Source organism: Chrysochloris asiatica, unplaced genomic scaffold (genome assembly GCF_000296735.1).
Source record: "Chrysochloris asiatica unplaced genomic scaffold, ChrAsi1.0 scaffold00367, whole genome shotgun sequence".
Taxonomy (NCBI): domain Eukaryota; kingdom Metazoa; phylum Chordata; class Mammalia; order Afrosoricida; family Chrysochloridae; genus Chrysochloris; species Chrysochloris asiatica.
This window is the reverse complement of record NW_006408885.1, coordinates 1,416,363-1,434,924: the sequence shown is the minus strand read 5'-3', so window position 1 is coordinate 1,434,924 and position 18,562 is coordinate 1,416,363. Positions and strand designations below refer to the sequence as shown.

Genomic DNA, 18,562 nt, shown 5'->3' with positions numbered 1-18,562 from the left:
GTGACTTGCAGGTTCCTTGTTATTCTTCAAGGTAGCATGATATTTCATTGTATGTATTTACCACAGTTTATCGATTCTTCAGTTGATGGGCACTTTGGCTGTCTCCATGCTTTGTAGTATATTTTGATGTTTGCAAATTTATGGTGGGTTGCTTTGTGACCTAACACATGGTCAATTCTGGAGAATGTTCCACGTACACTGGAAAAGAATGTATATTGTGCTGCTCTTGGGTTGAATGCTCTGTGCATGTTTATGAGGTCAAGTTGGTTGACTGTGCTGTTTAATTCCTCTGTAGCTTTGTCGAGTTTCTTTTTGGTTGTTTTATCCCTTTTTGAAAGTGGCATATTAAAATCCCCCACTATAATTGTAGATTTATCTATTTCTTTCTTCAATTCTAGTAGGGTTTTCTTTATATATCTTGGTGATCTTTCATTTGGAGTGTAGATGTTAATTATGGTTATGTCATCTTGCTCAACTGACCCTTTAATCATGAGATAGTGTCCTTCTTTAGGTCTTATAGTGGTTTTTCCCTTAATGCTTATTTTATCAGAGATTAGTATTGCCACTCCCGCTTGTTTTTTATTGCTGTTAGCTTGGTATTTTTTTCCATCCTTTAACTTTTAATATTTTTGTCTTTGTGTGTAAGCTGTGTCTCTTGCAGGCAGCATATTGAAGGGTTTGTTTTCTTATCCATTCAGCCACTCTCTATCTCTGCACTGGTGCATTTAATCCATTGACATTCAGTGTAATTATCGATAGGTATGGATTAACAGCTGTCATTATGTTCATTTTTTGTGGTGCTGTTTGTCCCTTTGTTTTGCATGCCTTTTTGTATTGAGTTCATGTTTTTTTGTGCTATTTCTTGTTTGTTTTAATGTTTCCTTGTTCTGCTTGGATCTCCATTTTCATGGTAAGTTGTGAAATATTAATTTTCTTTGGGGTTACACTATAGTCTGTTAGATTTTCCCTGTGTTTAAGACAGTCTATTGCATTCTGCCATGTACCTGACCTCCTCACCACCTGGATCTGTGTTCCTGTATTTTTCCCATCTTTGACACTGTTAATATTTTGATCTTTGGTTGGCCTCACAGATCCTCTGAATTCATTGCTGTAATTTTGTTCCATTCTGAACTCTGCTTCCGTAGATTGAGTTCCAGGTGGTGTTGCCATGTCTGCCAATCTCTGGTTGTTGTCTGTTCTTCCTGCTTTTCATTCCAAAGAACTCCCTTTAGGATGCTTTGAAGTGCTGGATTGGATTTAACAAAATCTCTTACGTTCTGTTTATCCTGGAATGTCTTGATTGCACCATTGCATTTAATTGACAGTTTTGCTGGATAGACGATTCTTGGTTGGCAGTTTTGTTTTTTTTTTCTTTTAGGGTTTTATATATGTCTCCCCATTGTCTTCTTGCCTGCATGGTTTCTGCTGAGAAGTCAGAGTTTAATCTGATTTGCTTGCTTTTGTAGGCAACACTTCTCTTTTCCCTGGCTGCTTTTAGGATTTTCTCCTAGTCTTTGATTTTGGAGAGCTTAATTATGATATGTCTCAGTGATTTTATTTTGAGGTCTATCCTTCCTGGGGTTCTTTCAGCTTTTTGAATGTTTATCTTCTTGTCCTTTAAGATGTTAGGAAAATTTTCTTCCAGAGCTCTTCAACTATTTCTTCTGTGGACTTCTGTGATTGTTACTGTTCTGGAATGCCAATAATTCTTAAGTTATTCCTCTTCATGTTATCCAGCATGAACCTTAGACTCTCTTCAGAATTTTTAATCCTTTTTTCTGCTTGCTCTTCTATCTTAGCAGTATTGAGAGATTTGTCTTCTATCTCGTTGGTTCTGGCTTCCACCTCTTCCATTCTGCTCCTTTGCTCTTTCAGTGTATTGTCCATTTCTGAAATTTTTTTATTAATCATCTGGACTCCTCTTTGCAGGTTTTGGATTGTTTCCAATGCTGTATCTATCTTGTTTGATTGCTACTGTAGCACTTTCCTGACTTCTTCCTTATTGTCCTCCACTGTTTTTCAGAGCATTTGAACTTGTTTCCATATTGTTCTTCTGAATTCCTTCTCAGTCATATCCAGTGCTTGCTCTTGTACTGGAAAGTCTGTGTCTGCTTCCAGCTCATTTGTCTCAGTTACTTTTTGCTGTTTTGGGACATGTTTTGAGATCTCTAATTGTGTTTTCTTAGACATTTTCAACAGTTATGTGAGTTTTTAATGCTTAAATGGATGTATGTTGCTTTACTGTTAAGCTTGCTGAGCGTCTCCTAGTGGATATGATCTGGAGACAGGCTTCCCTTTTCACGTGTAATGTCTAGCAGCTGGTTTTGGCTCTTGTCCAGATGGTGGGGTACTTCAGGGTATGCTTGTAGCTTGGCTATATAGGCACAGTTGCTGTCTCTTCTTGGGTAATGTAGGGGGAGAAAGCTCCAACCCTTGGGAGAAGAGTGACGCCCAAAGGAACAAAGGCAGAAACAATATAAAAGCAGAGACAGAAACCACCAATCAAAATAAAAAATAAAATTGTGATTGAGACTGTCCACTGGCCTTTGCTATGCAAAAGGTTCCTCCTAGGTAAACTTTGGGGCTGGTTTCCAGGGTCAAAATGCCATAATAAGCAGCCTGCGGGTTTCCTCTCTGTGACATTGGAAAGCTGTGGGTGTAATGCTGGACCCTTTTGGGGATGTGCTCCTGCCCACCTGAAGGCATCTGGGCTGTGCAGTGATGGCGCAATAGGGGTAAAAAGGAGAGATACATGAAAAATGAAAAGAGAAAGATGAAAAATCAGTCACACCTCTCCCTTTAGATGCTCAGCTCCGCGGCTTCTAGCGCTGTGTCACTGCCTCTGCTTGGCTGTGGCCCTGCCCTCTGGACTGCTAGCTGCCGGCCGCCATGGCTGGATCAATACAGAAATCACCGTATTTTGCTTTCACAGGAAGATTTCTTCTCAATGGGTGTGGGAAATTGGCCCCCGAGACCTTAAACAAGATCTAAAGTGCCACCGTTTTTCTGCAGACTGTGTTTTCTCTGCTTTTTTGGGGGTTTTGGGAGAGGAATTTTCACTATCTGTCTCTGCTTTTCCTGCCCTCAAACCGGAAGCCCCCAGAAAAGTCCACTCTTGCTAAGAAAGTTAATTATAAATCTCTAATCAATACACTATTTCATATATCACTTCCATATTGAGGACATAGAAAGTGGGGATAGGTGCTATGGAATAAAGCACTGGTCCACAAAGTTGGTTTGAACCACCAGCTGCTCCTTAGTAACCCTACACACGGTCACTATGAGTCAGAACCAACTTGACAGCACTTAACATTAACAACAGTATCAAATAGTGATTCAAATGGGATGGATGAAAAACTTCTGGATTCAATAACCTTCAAAAGTGTTAGGCTCAAACCAGTCAGTTCAACAGGTTGAAAAATACTTCTCACAATACTCAGGAGGTAGGCTCCTTCTCCAGATGGGCCAACTTCTTACTGTAGTGGTTTCAGGTCACTGTTACCCATTCCCTCCTCTGAATTCCCACAACTCTTGCAGCTTCTCTCAGGGGATATTTGCTTGGGTCTCTGTCTTGCATACTTAGTGATGAACCCATCTCTGAATCTTTCTTTAGTTCCAGTTTTGGTCCCGATCTAGAACAAGCCTCTCCACTTAGGAGTGGAAGTGAATGGTCGCCAACAAGATGCACCACTCACTCACCCCTTCTCTGGAGACTGAGTCCATCTTATCCTCTGGGACTGCTTCTCTAGAGTAAAACAGCACTGTCCCTGGAACTCCCTTCTACCACCTTTGGGACCTAGTTTCTATGAACCCTCTTCTCAGACATATATTACTAGTTATCATTCCATAAATTGCCATGATTCAACCATGTTTACTCTGAAAATACGAATGTTCTCTGATGAAATTTATGATAGAATGATCTGTATCTGATTCCACCACTCCTCTTACCATTCACCACTGACCCGAACTGTACTCATCTACCTTCAGTCTCCCTTAACACGATTCACGTGTCCTTCAAAACACAATTATAAAAGCCTTACTTAATACTGATTTTCTTTGACCGGTAGCCTCGGTAACAGCTGAGCAAACCCCTCTTGAATGTTTTCTTGCTGAGGTAGCATGGCATAGCAGAAGGCAGCACAGACTTTGGAGCTCTTGAGATCTGACTCCATTACCAACTATATGACTTCTGGCAGCTGGCTTCCCTGATGCCCAGTCTCTTCATCTGTAAAAACATGTGCAATATACTCTACCTTGCAGCATTGCTGCAATGGTTAGTGATAACTTACATACAAGGGCCTGGCACATAACATATGCTCATGAAATGGGGATGACCGCCACTCGTAGGACACAGAACTCTATTTTTGACACTTCTAAATCATTGCTGGTCATCTCCACTTCATATTAGCATGTTGAGAGTTAAACTTATGACCTTCCCTCAAGTGTAGTGAGTGGTTCGCTTGAAAATTTTCCTATTTTCTTAATGGCACCATTATTCCTCTGAGCATTCAAGCTCAACTCTTTCTCAGACTTAAAGCCATTCAAGAACTCCCCCACAAAAAACAGCAATGAAGGTGTAGGCTGTTTGACCACGTTCAATAGACTCCTGTCAACCTGGATATCACAACTTGGGTGGCCAGCAGTATAGCGAGACCTGGGGACTCATGAGCCCATGGACAGGGACACACCCATACTTGCAGATAGCACCAATTTGACCTAGCTTTAGTGACTGGATGAACAGAACTCCACTAGAAAAAGAGTGTAATCTGCTAGAATTTGATGAACTTGATCTATACTTATGGACGTAGTAGCTTAAAAGAGGGAACAAATCTTTACAGCAAGGATCATTCCCACCCGCTCTGTACACAGGGTTGACAGGGATGGGCAACTTAGACATTGGCTACCCAAAATGGCGGGGGGTGGGGAGATGCAACAAAGGCACAAAGTGACTGGGTACAAGTTTTCAAGAGGAAGCCTAGTTTCAGAGGGTGCAGGGGAAGGTAGACTCTCCACTGAGGGGTTTCCATCCTGTCTATATGCGACTGGTAAAAGGAGATAGGGATACAACTCTTGTGGTTCAATAGTGACTAATTGCTATTAGGACTGATTATGAATGTTGCAAATGTGAAGGTAGACATTTTGTAACAAAAGGATGGGAGTGGTTGATCTCGCAGTCCAGGAGCGGAGGACCCTGGGACCATAAAGGGAGAAAAGCGGAGTGCAGGACCCTATCCAGAGAAGCAGCAACACCAGAGATGGAGACAGAGACGATGACTTGGGAGAGACGGAGTGACTGGGGACTCTAGACTCAAGGAGGGAGAGAGGCTATGTGCTGACAGCTAGGGGGCTGACATGCAGGGTAGATACCCTTTGGTTGTTTGAATGGTTATATATTCCTTAGTGCTTCGGTGTACATCCAAAACAACAACAACAAAACAGAGGGATTGGAGCAAATGCTGTTGAATGATGACGCATGGAGGGGATTGAAATCATTGCAAAGAAATGAAATACAATAGGATGAATGTAAAGCTGATATACTCTAACATGTAAATTATCACTCAATTCACAATAAAAACGTACAAAAGAAAGAAAAACTCTCCTAACATGATTTTAAATAAAGGTTACCCTTGTGAGCCAGTCATTCCAAATTCCTTACAATCTGTCCCCAAGCCTATATGTACAGTATCGTCACCCATTATACTTCTCTTCAGAAGGAGCACCTCAACTGTCTCGATCCTAAAGCTCCTTCTTCTGTAGCCTGACCCACTGACATCCTGCTCACTCTCTAAACATAAGGCTCACTAGGAGGCCTTCTCAGCAATAGCCCCACACTGCATCACTGCTTCCTGCTCCGGCTCTTACACTTTTCTTTCTTTATCCATGCAGACATTCACTAAACAGCAACTCTCGGCCAGACCCTGCAATGAGTCAGACAAGTGAGCATGGGCAGATTACCCAACAAGCAAAGTAAGTACGGGCTTACTGACTCATCTGTAGTGAACAACTTCATAGGAGTTTCACTGCATGTGGTGAAAAACATGTGAAACTGCTCACTACAGATTACCTTGCTTACCTGACGTGTCAGAGACTTTAATTTCAACAAGAGGCTTAAATTTTTAGGAAGGTGCTGTTGGGTTGAGAGAGACCAGTGCCATCCATACCTAGAAGGACAATCTTTGAGGTACAAAAAAAAAAAAAAAAAAAGGTGAAACTGTTCACTATAGCTTAGTAATCAAGCAAAAGTGGACCCAAGCTTACCTTGCTTACTGGGTAATCTGACACTGCCAGTGAATATGCTGTGCTCACAGATCCTCGTAGTCTGGTAGACAAGGCAGCCACAGAGGCTATTAATACAATATAGTGTAGCAAGTGCAGAAATACCCAGGAGATATGAACAAAGAGTTCCGAATGAGGAGTGGCAGCCGACTCTCTCTCCACACCAACACCAGCCTAGGCCGCAGTAGACAGTAACATGCATTCAGTATTCTAAGAACCCTCAATAGGTAAAAGACAGGCCTGGAACACAATAACAACCAGAAGTGCCAGCAAAACAAAACAAAACATCCAAGCCCACTGCCATCAAATCAATTCTGACTCCAGTAACCCAATACAAGGTTTCTGAGGCTGTAAATCTTTACAGGAACCGACAGCCTCATTTTTTCCCATCTAGCACCTGGTGGTTTTGGACTGCCAACCTTGTGGCTAGCAGACCAACACCTAACCCAGAGTGTCAACGGACATTTGGAATTACAGGAGTTTAGAAGACAAGGTCTAAGAGGCTTGGATGCAGCCAAACCTGGGTTCTCAGCCTGGCTCTGCCACCTGTGGCTGTGAATCCTTGTGTTAGGTTCTTCGTCACTCTTAGTTCTGGTTTCTTCATGACAAAAAAGGAAAAACATCTGCCCCCATTACAGTGAGTAGAGAAGACAGAATGTATATAAAGCTTTAAATTCCCTTTAGTTTTCTTTCCAGTCTTTGAAAAGAAGACCTTCAGCGGAGCCCCAGAGGCTAGAAAAGAAGGTGAGTGGTGGGATTGCGGGAAGGGGCATTCTCCTGGGGCAGGAGGTGTTCAGTGCTGCTCTGCCTCCCTCTCTCAGTCACATCCTGCTTCTTATTGCTTGCAATGTGCTCCCAGAAAAGTACACAAATCTAGGGTTCAGCTTGACGAATTGTCACCAAATGAATCCACCTGTGTAACTAGTAGCCTGAACAAGAAACCATTCTTTACCTCCACCCACACCCACAAGCCCCCCTCACGTTCCCTCCCAGTCCCTACTTCCTCCCAAGGTTAACTAGCACTTGCCTTTCCAACACCACAGATTGGTTTTGAACTTTGTATACATGGAACCCTACCATTTCCACATACTCTCTTTATGTCCAGCTTCTATTGCTTAACATTGGGTTTTAAAGCGCCATTGGCCTTGTTACAAGTAGTTACTGATTGTTGTTTCTCACTGCTGCATAGCACTTCATTGTGTGACTGTATGTCATCATTGATCCACATCACTAGGGATAATTTGGAGCTATTATGAATTAGGCTGCTATGAACATTCTAGAGCATGTCTTTGGTGAACATATGGGCACATCTCTGTTAAGTATACCATTGCTGAGTCAAAGAAAGTGATTTATTTTTAGTTTTAACAGATACTGTCCAAAAGTTTTTAAAAGTGGCTATGTGATGTGGCACTATAGGATAAACACCAGATCACTAACCACAAGGTTGGTGGTTCAAATCCACCAATAACGACTTAAAAGCCCTATCTGGGGTTGCTGTAAGTCAAAACCAACTCAACACACTTAACAACTCAACATGTCAATTTACACTCCCACCAGCAGAGTATGAGAGTTTTGTTTAATCTCATCTTTGCCAGAACTTGATGTGGTCCATCTTTTCTGTTCTAGTCATTCTGGTGAGTGTGGATGATGTCACTTGTAGTTGTGATTTGCAATTTGCAATTCCCCGGTGGCTAATAAAGTTGAACCCTTCAACATGTTTGTTGACCACTGAAGTATCTTCTCATCTTGGGAAGTGAAATTCCCTATATTTAACTCCCCCTCTGGCACTGTAGGGTAAGCACTGGACTGCTAACACAGAGGTCGACAGTTCAAACCTACCAACTGCTCCTTGGAAATACAATACAGAGTTGCTATGAGTCACAACTGACTCAACAGTCTTAACAGCAACAACTTTTAAAAAATAGCTTCTACTTTCCTGTCCAGCCACTGACAGATAACACCAAGGGACAAAGAGACCAGCATACTTGGGAGATAGACAAGAGCTTGTTGAACACAGTCAGTGGAAGACTATGGAGAGCTGGCACGATCTGAGGACAGTCTTTCCTTGATAAAAGGAAGCCTGCAGAGAAGCAAAGAGAAGAGCTGGGAGAAAGGGCCTCCTGCTTACATAGGCTGTGTTAGGATGGGGGCAGGGAGGAAATGCAGTCTTGGGAAAGAGCCCCAAATCCTGGAAGAACGCACTCCCTCCTCCCTCCCTTCCTCCCTCAATTTTCAAAGCTAGGCCAAAACATCCCCCCTCCCCACTTTGCAGTCATTAGATTTGGAAACAAGTGAAGTAAGGCCTTGTAAAGACCTTACAGGTGCTCTGGTTACAAGGCAGGGCTCTGGGGCGTCCTCCCAGCTGTGTTATAAACGTTCCTTTTTCCTTCCTAGACTAGACTGTGACTTTCTGAAGGTAGGAGCCAGCCACAGTGTCTGCACCTCTCTGTTCCCAGCATTTTTTTTTTTTTTTTTTAAATTATGTGCCATCAAGTCTTTTATGACTCACACAGACCCTATCTGTTGCTATTGTTTTTAGGTGCCATCAAGTCAGTACAGATTCATAGTGACCCTGTGCACAATAGAACGAAATACTTCCCGGTCCTGAACCAATCTCACAACCGTTGCTGTACCTAAAGCCTATTGCTGCTGTCACTGTGGCAATCCATCTCATCTGAGGTCTTCCTTTGTGTCTAGCCCTTCATTTTACCAAACATGGTATTCTCCAGGGGCTGGTGTCTCCTGACAATAAGTCCAAAGTATGAGAGACGAAGTTTGGCCATCCTGCCTTCCAAGGAGCATTCTGGCTGTACTTCTTCCAACATACATTGATTTGCTCTTTTGGCAGCCCATGGCACTTTCAATATTCTCCTCTAACACCATATTCTTCTATTGTCTTCCTTATTCATTGTCCAACTTTTGTATGTACATGAAGTTATTGAAAATACCATGGTTTGGGTCAGGCACACCACAATCCTCAAACTGACATCTTTGTTCCTCAACACTTTAAAGAGGCCTTATGCAGCAGATTTGCCTAATGCAATATGTTGTTTGATTTCTTGACTGCTGCTTCCATGAGTGTTGATGGTTGATCTAAGCAAAATGAAGTCATTGACAACTTCAATTTTTTCTCCATCTATATGGATGTTATTTATTGGTCCAGTGGTGAGGATTTTTGTTTTCTTTACATTGAGGTGCAACCCATACCAAAGGCTGTGGTCTTTGATCTTCATCAACAAGTATTCTAAGTCCTCTTGGTTTTCAGCAAGCAAGGTTGTATCATCTGCATATTGCAGGTTGTTAGTGAGCCTTCTTCCTATCCTGATGCCATGTTTTTCTTCATCTAATCCAGTTTCTCAGATTATTTGCTAAGCATACAGCTTGAATAAGCATGGTAAAAGACTACAACCCTGGTGTACACCTTTCCTAATACGAAACCATTCAGTGTTCCCTTGTTCCATTTGAACAACTGCCTCTTGGTCTATGTACAGGTTTCTCATGAGCACAGTTAAATGTTCTCTTCAATGCTGCCCACAGTTTGTCAGAGACCCTATATACAACAGAACAAAACACTGGTTGGTCCTGCAGAACGAATGCGAAATTAATGAATGAACATGCATTTTATTAAAGAAGAAAGAAAAGGATAAATAACATACAATAGAACAGAAAACATTTATGTCAGGTTCTCTAGTGGTTGCTTTATGTAAAAATACCATTAATTCCAAAAACAATTGGTAAGTTAGTCTGAAAAGCCCCATTTCAAAGTCAAGAAAGGAAGGCAAGAATGTAAACAACCCACTCATAGTCACAAGGCTGCCAATTATTGGCCACAACTAGGACTGAAGTCTGCTTGACTTCAAAGCCCACTCATGCCCACCACCCAATTGACTTCATGGCCAATTGTACTAGAAAAGTTCTTGGCTAGCCAAAGCAATCCATTCAGTGGACTTGTTTAGTGTCTACTTCAGAGACACTCAGCATCTGAGGTTTCCAATATAAAGCAAAAAATGCAGCTGATTTGGAAGATGTACGAGTCAGCCTTAGCCCTCAACAGTGGAATCTCTTGTTTATTTTGTCTACTATAATAACTCTCAAAGTGGCAGCTGAGACCAGTACAGGATTGGCACGAGGTTCTGAGCTATGGCTCTGACTATAGCAGGTGAGAGAGCACCTCACCTTTCTGGGCCTGTGTTCAACATAGGAAATGGAAACACCTTATACACGACTCCTGTCAGGCAGTGAGAAACATCCAGCATGAACAGCACATGGCCCCCTACTACTTTACAAGGACCCATTTTCTACTCTGCTGGGCCTTAGAGGAAAGCACTTTGAGTAAGCACAGGGCTCTCTCACCCCCAGAGGACAGGAGACCGGAGTAGGTCGCTGGAATGACAGCCATCTATTTCAGTACATGGACATATGTGTGCATGTGAGAACACTCACACTCCCCACTTGGATCTGAGCCTGGGACACTGTGACACAACTCGGGGCCACTGATGACCCTGCACACCAGAGGATGGAGGCAGCATCCTGCAGACACCAGTGCTTCTTGGGATCTCACCGTATTCCATTCCCCCATCAACTTGCTGTAGAAGGTACTGGTAGCTCCATTGTACAAATGGCAAAACTGATATATAAAGGGGTCCCGTCACTTGCAGTAGCAGAGAATGATGAGCACAGAGTTGACCCATGAGCCCAGGTTCCCCCAGACTACATCCGATACCCAAGCTCTTTTAGCTGAACAACTCCATCCTCCACATAACAGTATATATGTCAAAACCAGTGTCCAGTGGCTTTAAGACCCTCCACAAGGATCTTATTTCCTCAGGAGCTCACTGTTGTCTGTGATGAAAAATACCATTTTTGAAAAATGTGATGAAAAAGAGAAAACAATTCTTACTCAGGTCTTGCAGTGCGGGCATGAGGAATATTTACTCAGAAAGATTCTTAAGTATTGGAGTCCTACAAAATGCGATATCTGCACTAAAGACTAATTGTGTGCCATCGAATTGGTTCTGACTCATAGCAACCCTGTATAGGGTTTCTGAAAGAGCTCTGGTAGCATAGTGGTTAGAAGTCGGGCTGCTAACCTCAAAGTCAGCAATTCGAAATTACCAGCTGTTCCACAGGATAAAAATAAGGCTTTCTGCTCCCATAAAAATTTACAGCCTCAGAAACCCGATACAGGGTAACTATGAGTCAGAACAAAATCCAAGGCACACCACAACCACCATATGGTTTCTGAGGAGCGGCTGGTGAATTTGAACTACTAACCTCTTGGTTAGCACTCCATGGCTTATCCTACAGTGCCCACACCAGGACTCCTAAGGAATAAATACTGTAGTACAAAAGGGTCAGAAAGTCTCTTCTCTTCTCTCTTGAAAATGCATGCGGATTCTGTACAGGCTTTCCCCACTACCTGTCACAGTAAACGGTGTGTGTGTGTGGGGGGGGGGGGGTGTTTAACAGGCAGCACTACAGAACAAATTCCCTATGGGAGGACAGGCATAAGAGCTCCAGCCAAGAGGCCCTTGGCCACACTGCACCTCCTCCCACAGCCTCAGCCAGGCCTCTGCCTCCCCAACCCAACCTTCTCTCACCGTCCACACTGAGCTGTTACAGGTGGTCAGGAATGAGGCTGCAGCTGTTCCAAGTTCCCACCTAACCAGGTTTCCACCATCAATTTCTAAGCTAAAAAGGAAATGGAAAAAAAAAAAGGAAAGGAGCTTGATGATTAGAAAGTCCTGCAGCCGTGTGTACAGAAGCTGGAAATGTCAAGGTCGGGGAGTAGTCAACAAATGAAAGCAGAATTATATAAAAGCAACAGCTAATAAAAAAGATTGTCAGATGTTGTGCTTCCCATCTCTCAGCCACTATAGGAATAAAATTATCCACGGTGAAGATCGGAAACCTTTTTCCAAAGGAATGCAATTAGGCTTTATGATCATGTCTCCTCTCTCCCTCTTTCTCTGGTTACTCCTCAATCCCCCTATCTCACTCACCAATCTCCATTTCCTGGATGTCAGAGGCACTTTCTTTCTTTTTTTTTTTTAAAGAAAAAAAAGAAAAGAATGATCGTTAGTACCAGCAAAACGCTAGTGCTTAAGAGTGAGAAAGAAGATCACGGTTTTAAGCATTTAATAACTGTTCACAATCACGTAGGAAAACCTCCTGGTAAATGAAGTACCTGTATCTGCATACATAAGGAGTTGGGACTGCACTTTGTGTTGAATCAAGGAAGAAGGGCAGATGAGAGAGGGGACTCTTCCAGGGGAATTGCCTCTCCTTCAGCAAAGCAGGGCAGGTTTTTTAGCAGCAGAAATGAGAGAGTGACAGGGGAAAAGTAGATTTTATGGGAGGGAAGATGCTGTGAGGCTATTTCCTTCCACACCAAACACACACACATCCACATGCTTCTAGGAGTCAAATACAGAGAGAAACCCAGAAGAGCACAGCAGGAGACCAAAAAATTGTGCACATAATAACAACAACAAAAATCCATGCTTATGAACATATGGGCAACTGTGATAATTAGAGCTATGGCTGGTGGGTTTTTCTTACCCTTTTTCCAAGCTCTCGATTCAGAATCCCTGTCATTACAAGTTATAGTCAAATCTGTGCATGAAGCTGCTTCATGAAATAGCATTTGCTTGCGAAGGGCCAATTCTGTCAGCAGCTTGGAGGTGCACTGCCCATTCTTCCAGACTTAAGGAGGTGTCACCATTAGCACTTAGTAGTCATATCATGTCAGCTCTCCTCATCTCCCAAACACCCCACAGAGGATAGCCCCTCCTTGTCCCCACAGTCTGGAAATCCAGAAGTCCATGTTTCTACACTGTGGCATGCCACAGGAGAAAACCTCTATGGAAATCAAGCCCCTCAAGCAAACTGTCAATTTCAAAGCTCTAAACCGTGACAAATGATTTGCAAAGATCTGCCTGCAATAAGCTGATGGCTCAGGTTGCTTGGCATACTGTTTTAGGCATAAAGGAGAACGCTTTTTTGTTAACCTCCCAATCATTCCCCATTTCTCCCAACATTTTTAAGCCATTTCTTTGAAAACTCTGTCATGATCAACAAATTAAACCAAAATTTTTTTTAAAAGGTAAGTAGGTTACCAAATGAATTTTCAAGCGTCGTTGCAGACTTGGAGAAAAAAAAATAAAGGCATGATGACGTGCCTTTAAATCTCATTCATTTCAAAGCCTTAGCCTCAGAAAAGTAGACAGTGTTTAGCAAGATGCACTTTGATCTCTCCAACTCCCAGGAGAAGATCAATAATACAACTTTAATATATTTGTATAGCAAGACCTCACGTTATTATTATTTTTATCCATTGCAGCTTAACTACAGTGAAGAAGGTATGTTGGGTCTCAGCACCGCCCTGTGGTGAAAGTGATTTTTCTCTAAAAGTGAACTATAAAAGAGCCAGCCAAATTCAACAACAAAAAAAGGCCAATTAAAAACTAATTATCTCTGACTACAACTTGTTGAACAATTTGGCTGATGGTGCTTGCAGTGGAATACAGGAGGGGGCATGATGTAATCAATGGGTTGGGTCGGGGAATAAGGTACAAGAGGGCCCACTGCCCAGCATGCTGCTCCCTCCTCCTCTCCCTCAGGACAATGGGGATAAATTCTGGTCAGATGCCTTTAGGATCGGTCCCTGGAAAAAATCAGCCCAGCACAAGCCTTACCTTCCTTTCAATGCGCCCCAGTTGCTCCTTATAGAAGGTGTCACGGCGTCTTAGCTCAGCCTCTATGCTTTCCAGCTCCCTGGCCTAGTTGAGAGAGAACAAAGGCTACATTAGCAGGCTGCACTGGTTCCTGTATTGAGCTATGCAGGGAGAAACCTGCCTGACGACTTCTGCTTGCCACCGAGCCCGCAGGATCTCGGGTTTCTTTCTAGAATAATCATAACAATGAAATAACAACACTAACAATAGGAATGGTAGCAATAACCGAAAACCTAAGACATGCCAGAGTTTACATATGTTGTGTTTGTTTTTCACGATAACCCTTCAAGGCAAGTAAATCCTATGACCCCCTACACAGATGAGAATCACTAGCATTTCCAGAATGCTTATTATATACCAAAGACTGTTCTAAGTGTTTCCCAGACATGACATTTTATTTGATCCCTGCAACATTCTTAAAAGATAGGTCAGATTGTTGTGATCCCCCAGTACAACACAATATAGATGAGGAAGTGAGAACACAACATAAGGCTGGAGAACTATTCACAATTTCACAGTTATTGAAAGAGGCTGAGTTTGTAGGTGGTCAGAGGCAAGTGCAGTCAGTACAGTGTCACCTCTAGGAGGCCCACAAAGGACCAGAGCTGCTCTGCTGACCATGGAGTCCTTACACCTGGCACTGCACTGAGTACCTTCTCATGCTTGGAACTGTAAGTGCTTGGATTCCAACATACCCCTGTTCTGCTAAGACTGCCACCTCAGGGGCCAGTGATCTGAATGGGGAGAGTGCAGAATCACCAACAGAATCCTAGTGCCTGGGACAGCTCCTCTGTGGGGAGTGGGTTAAGGTCTGGACTGCAAAGTCAGGTTGAACCTCAGGTTGGTAGTTCAAGCTCACCGGAAACTCCTTGGAAACCTTATACAGGGTTGCTATGGGTCGGAACTGACTCAATGGCACTTAAAAACAACAACAACTACAACAGCAACCACCAAGGTTGGTGGTTCAAGCTACCAACTGCTCCTCAGAAACCCTATACAGGGTCACTATGAGTCAGAACTGATTCAACAGCACTCAACAACAACAATAACAACAAAGCACAGCCCGGGGCCCTCGGGGCAGTTACATGAAGGCCCAGGACTCAACTCTGAAGTAAGTTATCTACAGCCTGGCAGGTTTGGGTGTAACCCCAGCCCTACTTTTAACCTGGCTGGATGAGCTTGAACAATTTACTTAGCTCCACAGTGTTACAGTTTATTTAAGAACAATGGATAAACACTGCAGAGGACTGCTGCAAAGGCAGGGTTCATACCAGTACACCACAAAGGGCTAATCCATGGCTACACAGCCTCTGCCCACCACAACACCTGGCGCCACTATCCAGGTCCTCAGCAACCCCAAGCCTCCAGGTTGGCAGAGTTTAGGAGTACTGCCTTGGTGCTTGTGCGCAGGTATCTGCAAAGTGCCGAGTGTGAGCACTGTTCTGGGGCTCTCAACTTCACAGATTTGTACAAACCCAAGAACATGAATTTAGTCAGCACAGTAGTAGGTCTGTGAGTCTAAATCGAGATGACTTCACAATCCTGAGATGACTTCAAAATCTTAAGGTTTTATTTCCTTTTAAACTACACTATGTTATCTGGTGTGGGGCTGTGGATAAGCATTCGACTGTTATCCACAAGGTCAGCAGTTCAGACTCACCAACCACTCTTCAGAAACCCTATACAGTGTTGCTATGAGTAAGAACTGATTCAATAGCACACAACAACAAACAATAACAAACTGTTGTTGTTGTTGTTGTTAAGTGCCGTTGAGTCGGGTCCGACCCATAGCGACCCTGTACAGGGTTTCCGAGGGTGTAAATCTTTACGGGAGTAGAAAGCCTCATCTTTCTCCCGCGGAGCAGCTGGTAGTTTCGAACCGCTGACCTTAAGGTTCGCAGCCCGATTCGTAACCACTACGCTACCAGAGCTGTACATGGGTGTAAACCATTAAAAAATACTAGGTAAGATGAGAACTGACTGTGTTTTTTAAAAGCCCATTTCCTTGGCAATGGGACTCTCCCTACCATGCAATCTTTCTAAAGAGGCAGCAGGGTGACCTCCTGCAGCACCTGTGAGAACCCAGCATCAAGGGAAGCCACAGGAGGGACAAGAGGGCAGTGCTGCTCCCAGGAAGATGTGTGGCACGGTGGGTTCATGCACTGGACTGCATGGTCAGTTTGAACCGCAAAGTCAATAGTTCAAGCTCACCAGACACTCTTCGGAAACCCTATTCAGGGCTGCTATGAGTCAGAACCGGCTCAACAGCACTTCACAACAACAACAGACTAGAAACCTGAGACACTAGTTCTACCACTACTTCTATTGCTGAGTGGCCCGGAAACTGCAGCAAGTGACTATGTATTCCCTGTGTATTTCCCCCTTATCTACAGAATGGACAAATGAGGAGTAATTTGGTTCCAAGGTGGCTATTTGTTGTTGTTGTTGTTGTTAAGTACTGGGGAGTGACCCTTCATAGGGTTTCTAAGAAGTAGCTTGGTGGATTTGAACCTCCGATCTTGTGGTTAGCTTGTTGTTGTTGTTAAGTGCCATCGAGTCGGGTCCGACCCATAGCGACCCTGTACAGGGTTTCCGAGGGTGTAAATCTTTACGGGAGTAGAAAGCCTCATCTTTCTCCCGCGGAGCGGCTGGTAGTTTCGAACCGCTGACCTTAAGTCCAGTGTTTATCCTACAATGCCAAACCATGATATTCTATTCCATAAGGTGGATAGAGACGATTAAAAAATAGCATGAGGGCTTCTGGAATGTCTCTGGAATAACAACACTGTAGAAAAGCTAAATGCCAACAGTACAGACTCGGAATACCGGTAGAGTTTTTGAAGGATTTTTCAAAATCCGATGCTGAGGCTGTGGTTGAAGAATGCAAGAATGGTTAGTCTGTGCTGGAAACCCCCTCCCCGAGCACGGAACTGCTTATGATCCCTGTGCAAGCGGAGAAGCTGGTTTGGTCCAATTAAGCAGCTAGTTCAGAAATATCTTCCAGGGCTCTGGCCCTGCCGTTTTCCAGCTAGCAGACAAATGACATCTGAAAGCAAAACTGCCACAAGGCTTTTCGGTCATGATTCACTAAGGACATGTTGGATAGCAGAGAGAGGAGACCCATTCGCATGTGCCCCACCCATCCTGTTGATGTATATGAAAGCCTCCTCTGGACCCAGGATATAGACCTGCTCAGCCTGTACTTTCAAGATCCCACACCAATATGGATATCTCCTGTTCAGGGGTAGGATCCCAAACTAACCAGAAGCAAAGAGTTCCAACCATCTGTAAATTCCTGAGGCAAGACAGGCTGCTCAGGCACACAAGAAGAAATATTGAAGACATTGAGCCTCATTTTCTGTGCAAAGGTTCTCGTCCATCTCACATCAACATGCAACACAATTCACCAGTTATCAGCACAAGCACAAGAAGTAACTATGAGTTCATGGAGCGACAAGTCTGTCACCAAAGTTGGCATGGAAGTCCTATGAGAACCAGGGCTTTGCCCAACCCACACCACGTTCTCAATCCAGTCACAAGTCAGACAGGTGGCTCAGCTTCATCATCTATTAAGCACCAAGTATTTGTGTCTGAGATTTACAATAAAATCCCAACGATCTGCCAAGGCCAGGAGGTGACATTTGGAAAAAGACTTTATAGTAAATGAATGTGATTAGGCACATGAACACATGTTCAATAACATTAGTCTTTTAGAGAAAAGCCACAATGATAATAAAAATGGTACTATGCAAAATAGAATATTATTCTCTCATAAGAATAAAAAAGAAATGAAATGCATGCTACAATATGAATACAACATCATTTTACACTTATTAAGGATGAGTACAATCAAGAAAATGGGAAGTAGAAAGTGCTGGTGAGGATATGGAGAAATCGGAACACTCCCGTATTGCTGTGGGGATAGAAAATGGTGCAGCCGCTTTGGAAAATGGTTGGTTCTTCAAAATGTTAAACACAGAATCACCATATGACTCAGCAATTCCACCCCTCCATATGAACCCAAAAAGTTGAAAGGAGGGACTCACACAGATGTCTGTACACCAATGTTAATTGTAATAATATTCATAATAGTCCTAAAGGAAACAACACAAGTGTCCATCAACAAATGAATGGCTAACAAAATGCGGTACTATATAAATTAGAATATTATTATCTGGTAAAAAGAAAAAAGAAATGAGATCCTAATATATACTACAATATGAATGGACTTCAAAAATATTATACTGAGTGAAATGTCAGAGACGCAAGGACAAATATTGTATGATCCAACTTATGTGCAACCTAGAATAGGCAAATGCATAGAAACAAGTTTATTAATACTTTCCAAGGGGCTTCAGGGAAGAGGGAAGGGGGAGCAATTGTTTAAGGCAGGAGTGGGAAACCATTTTTCTGTCAAAATTTATAGCATCATTCGTGGGCCACACAAAATTAATAATTTAAAAATTAGCCTGCTATATTTGGTCTGCAGTCCTAGTATGGTGCTATGGGCTAATGCGCTGGACTAAACTTAGTTTGACTGGTAGTTCAAG

The 18,562-nt window shown here is 43.1% G+C and overlaps 1 protein-coding gene across 1 annotated transcript in view; it reads right to left on the bottom strand.

Moving 5' to 3' along the window:
• CHCHD6 (coiled-coil-helix-coiled-coil-helix domain containing 6) overlaps positions 1-18,562 on the bottom strand; it is a 517,542-nt gene that overhangs the window by 187,606 nt on the left and 311,374 nt on the right. The window contains exon 5 of the mRNA XM_006876231.1: positions 13,974-14,057. Coding sequence (XP_006876293.1) covers positions 13,974-14,057 — 84 coding nt within the window. The remainder of the gene's footprint in view (positions 1-13,973; positions 14,058-18,562) is intronic.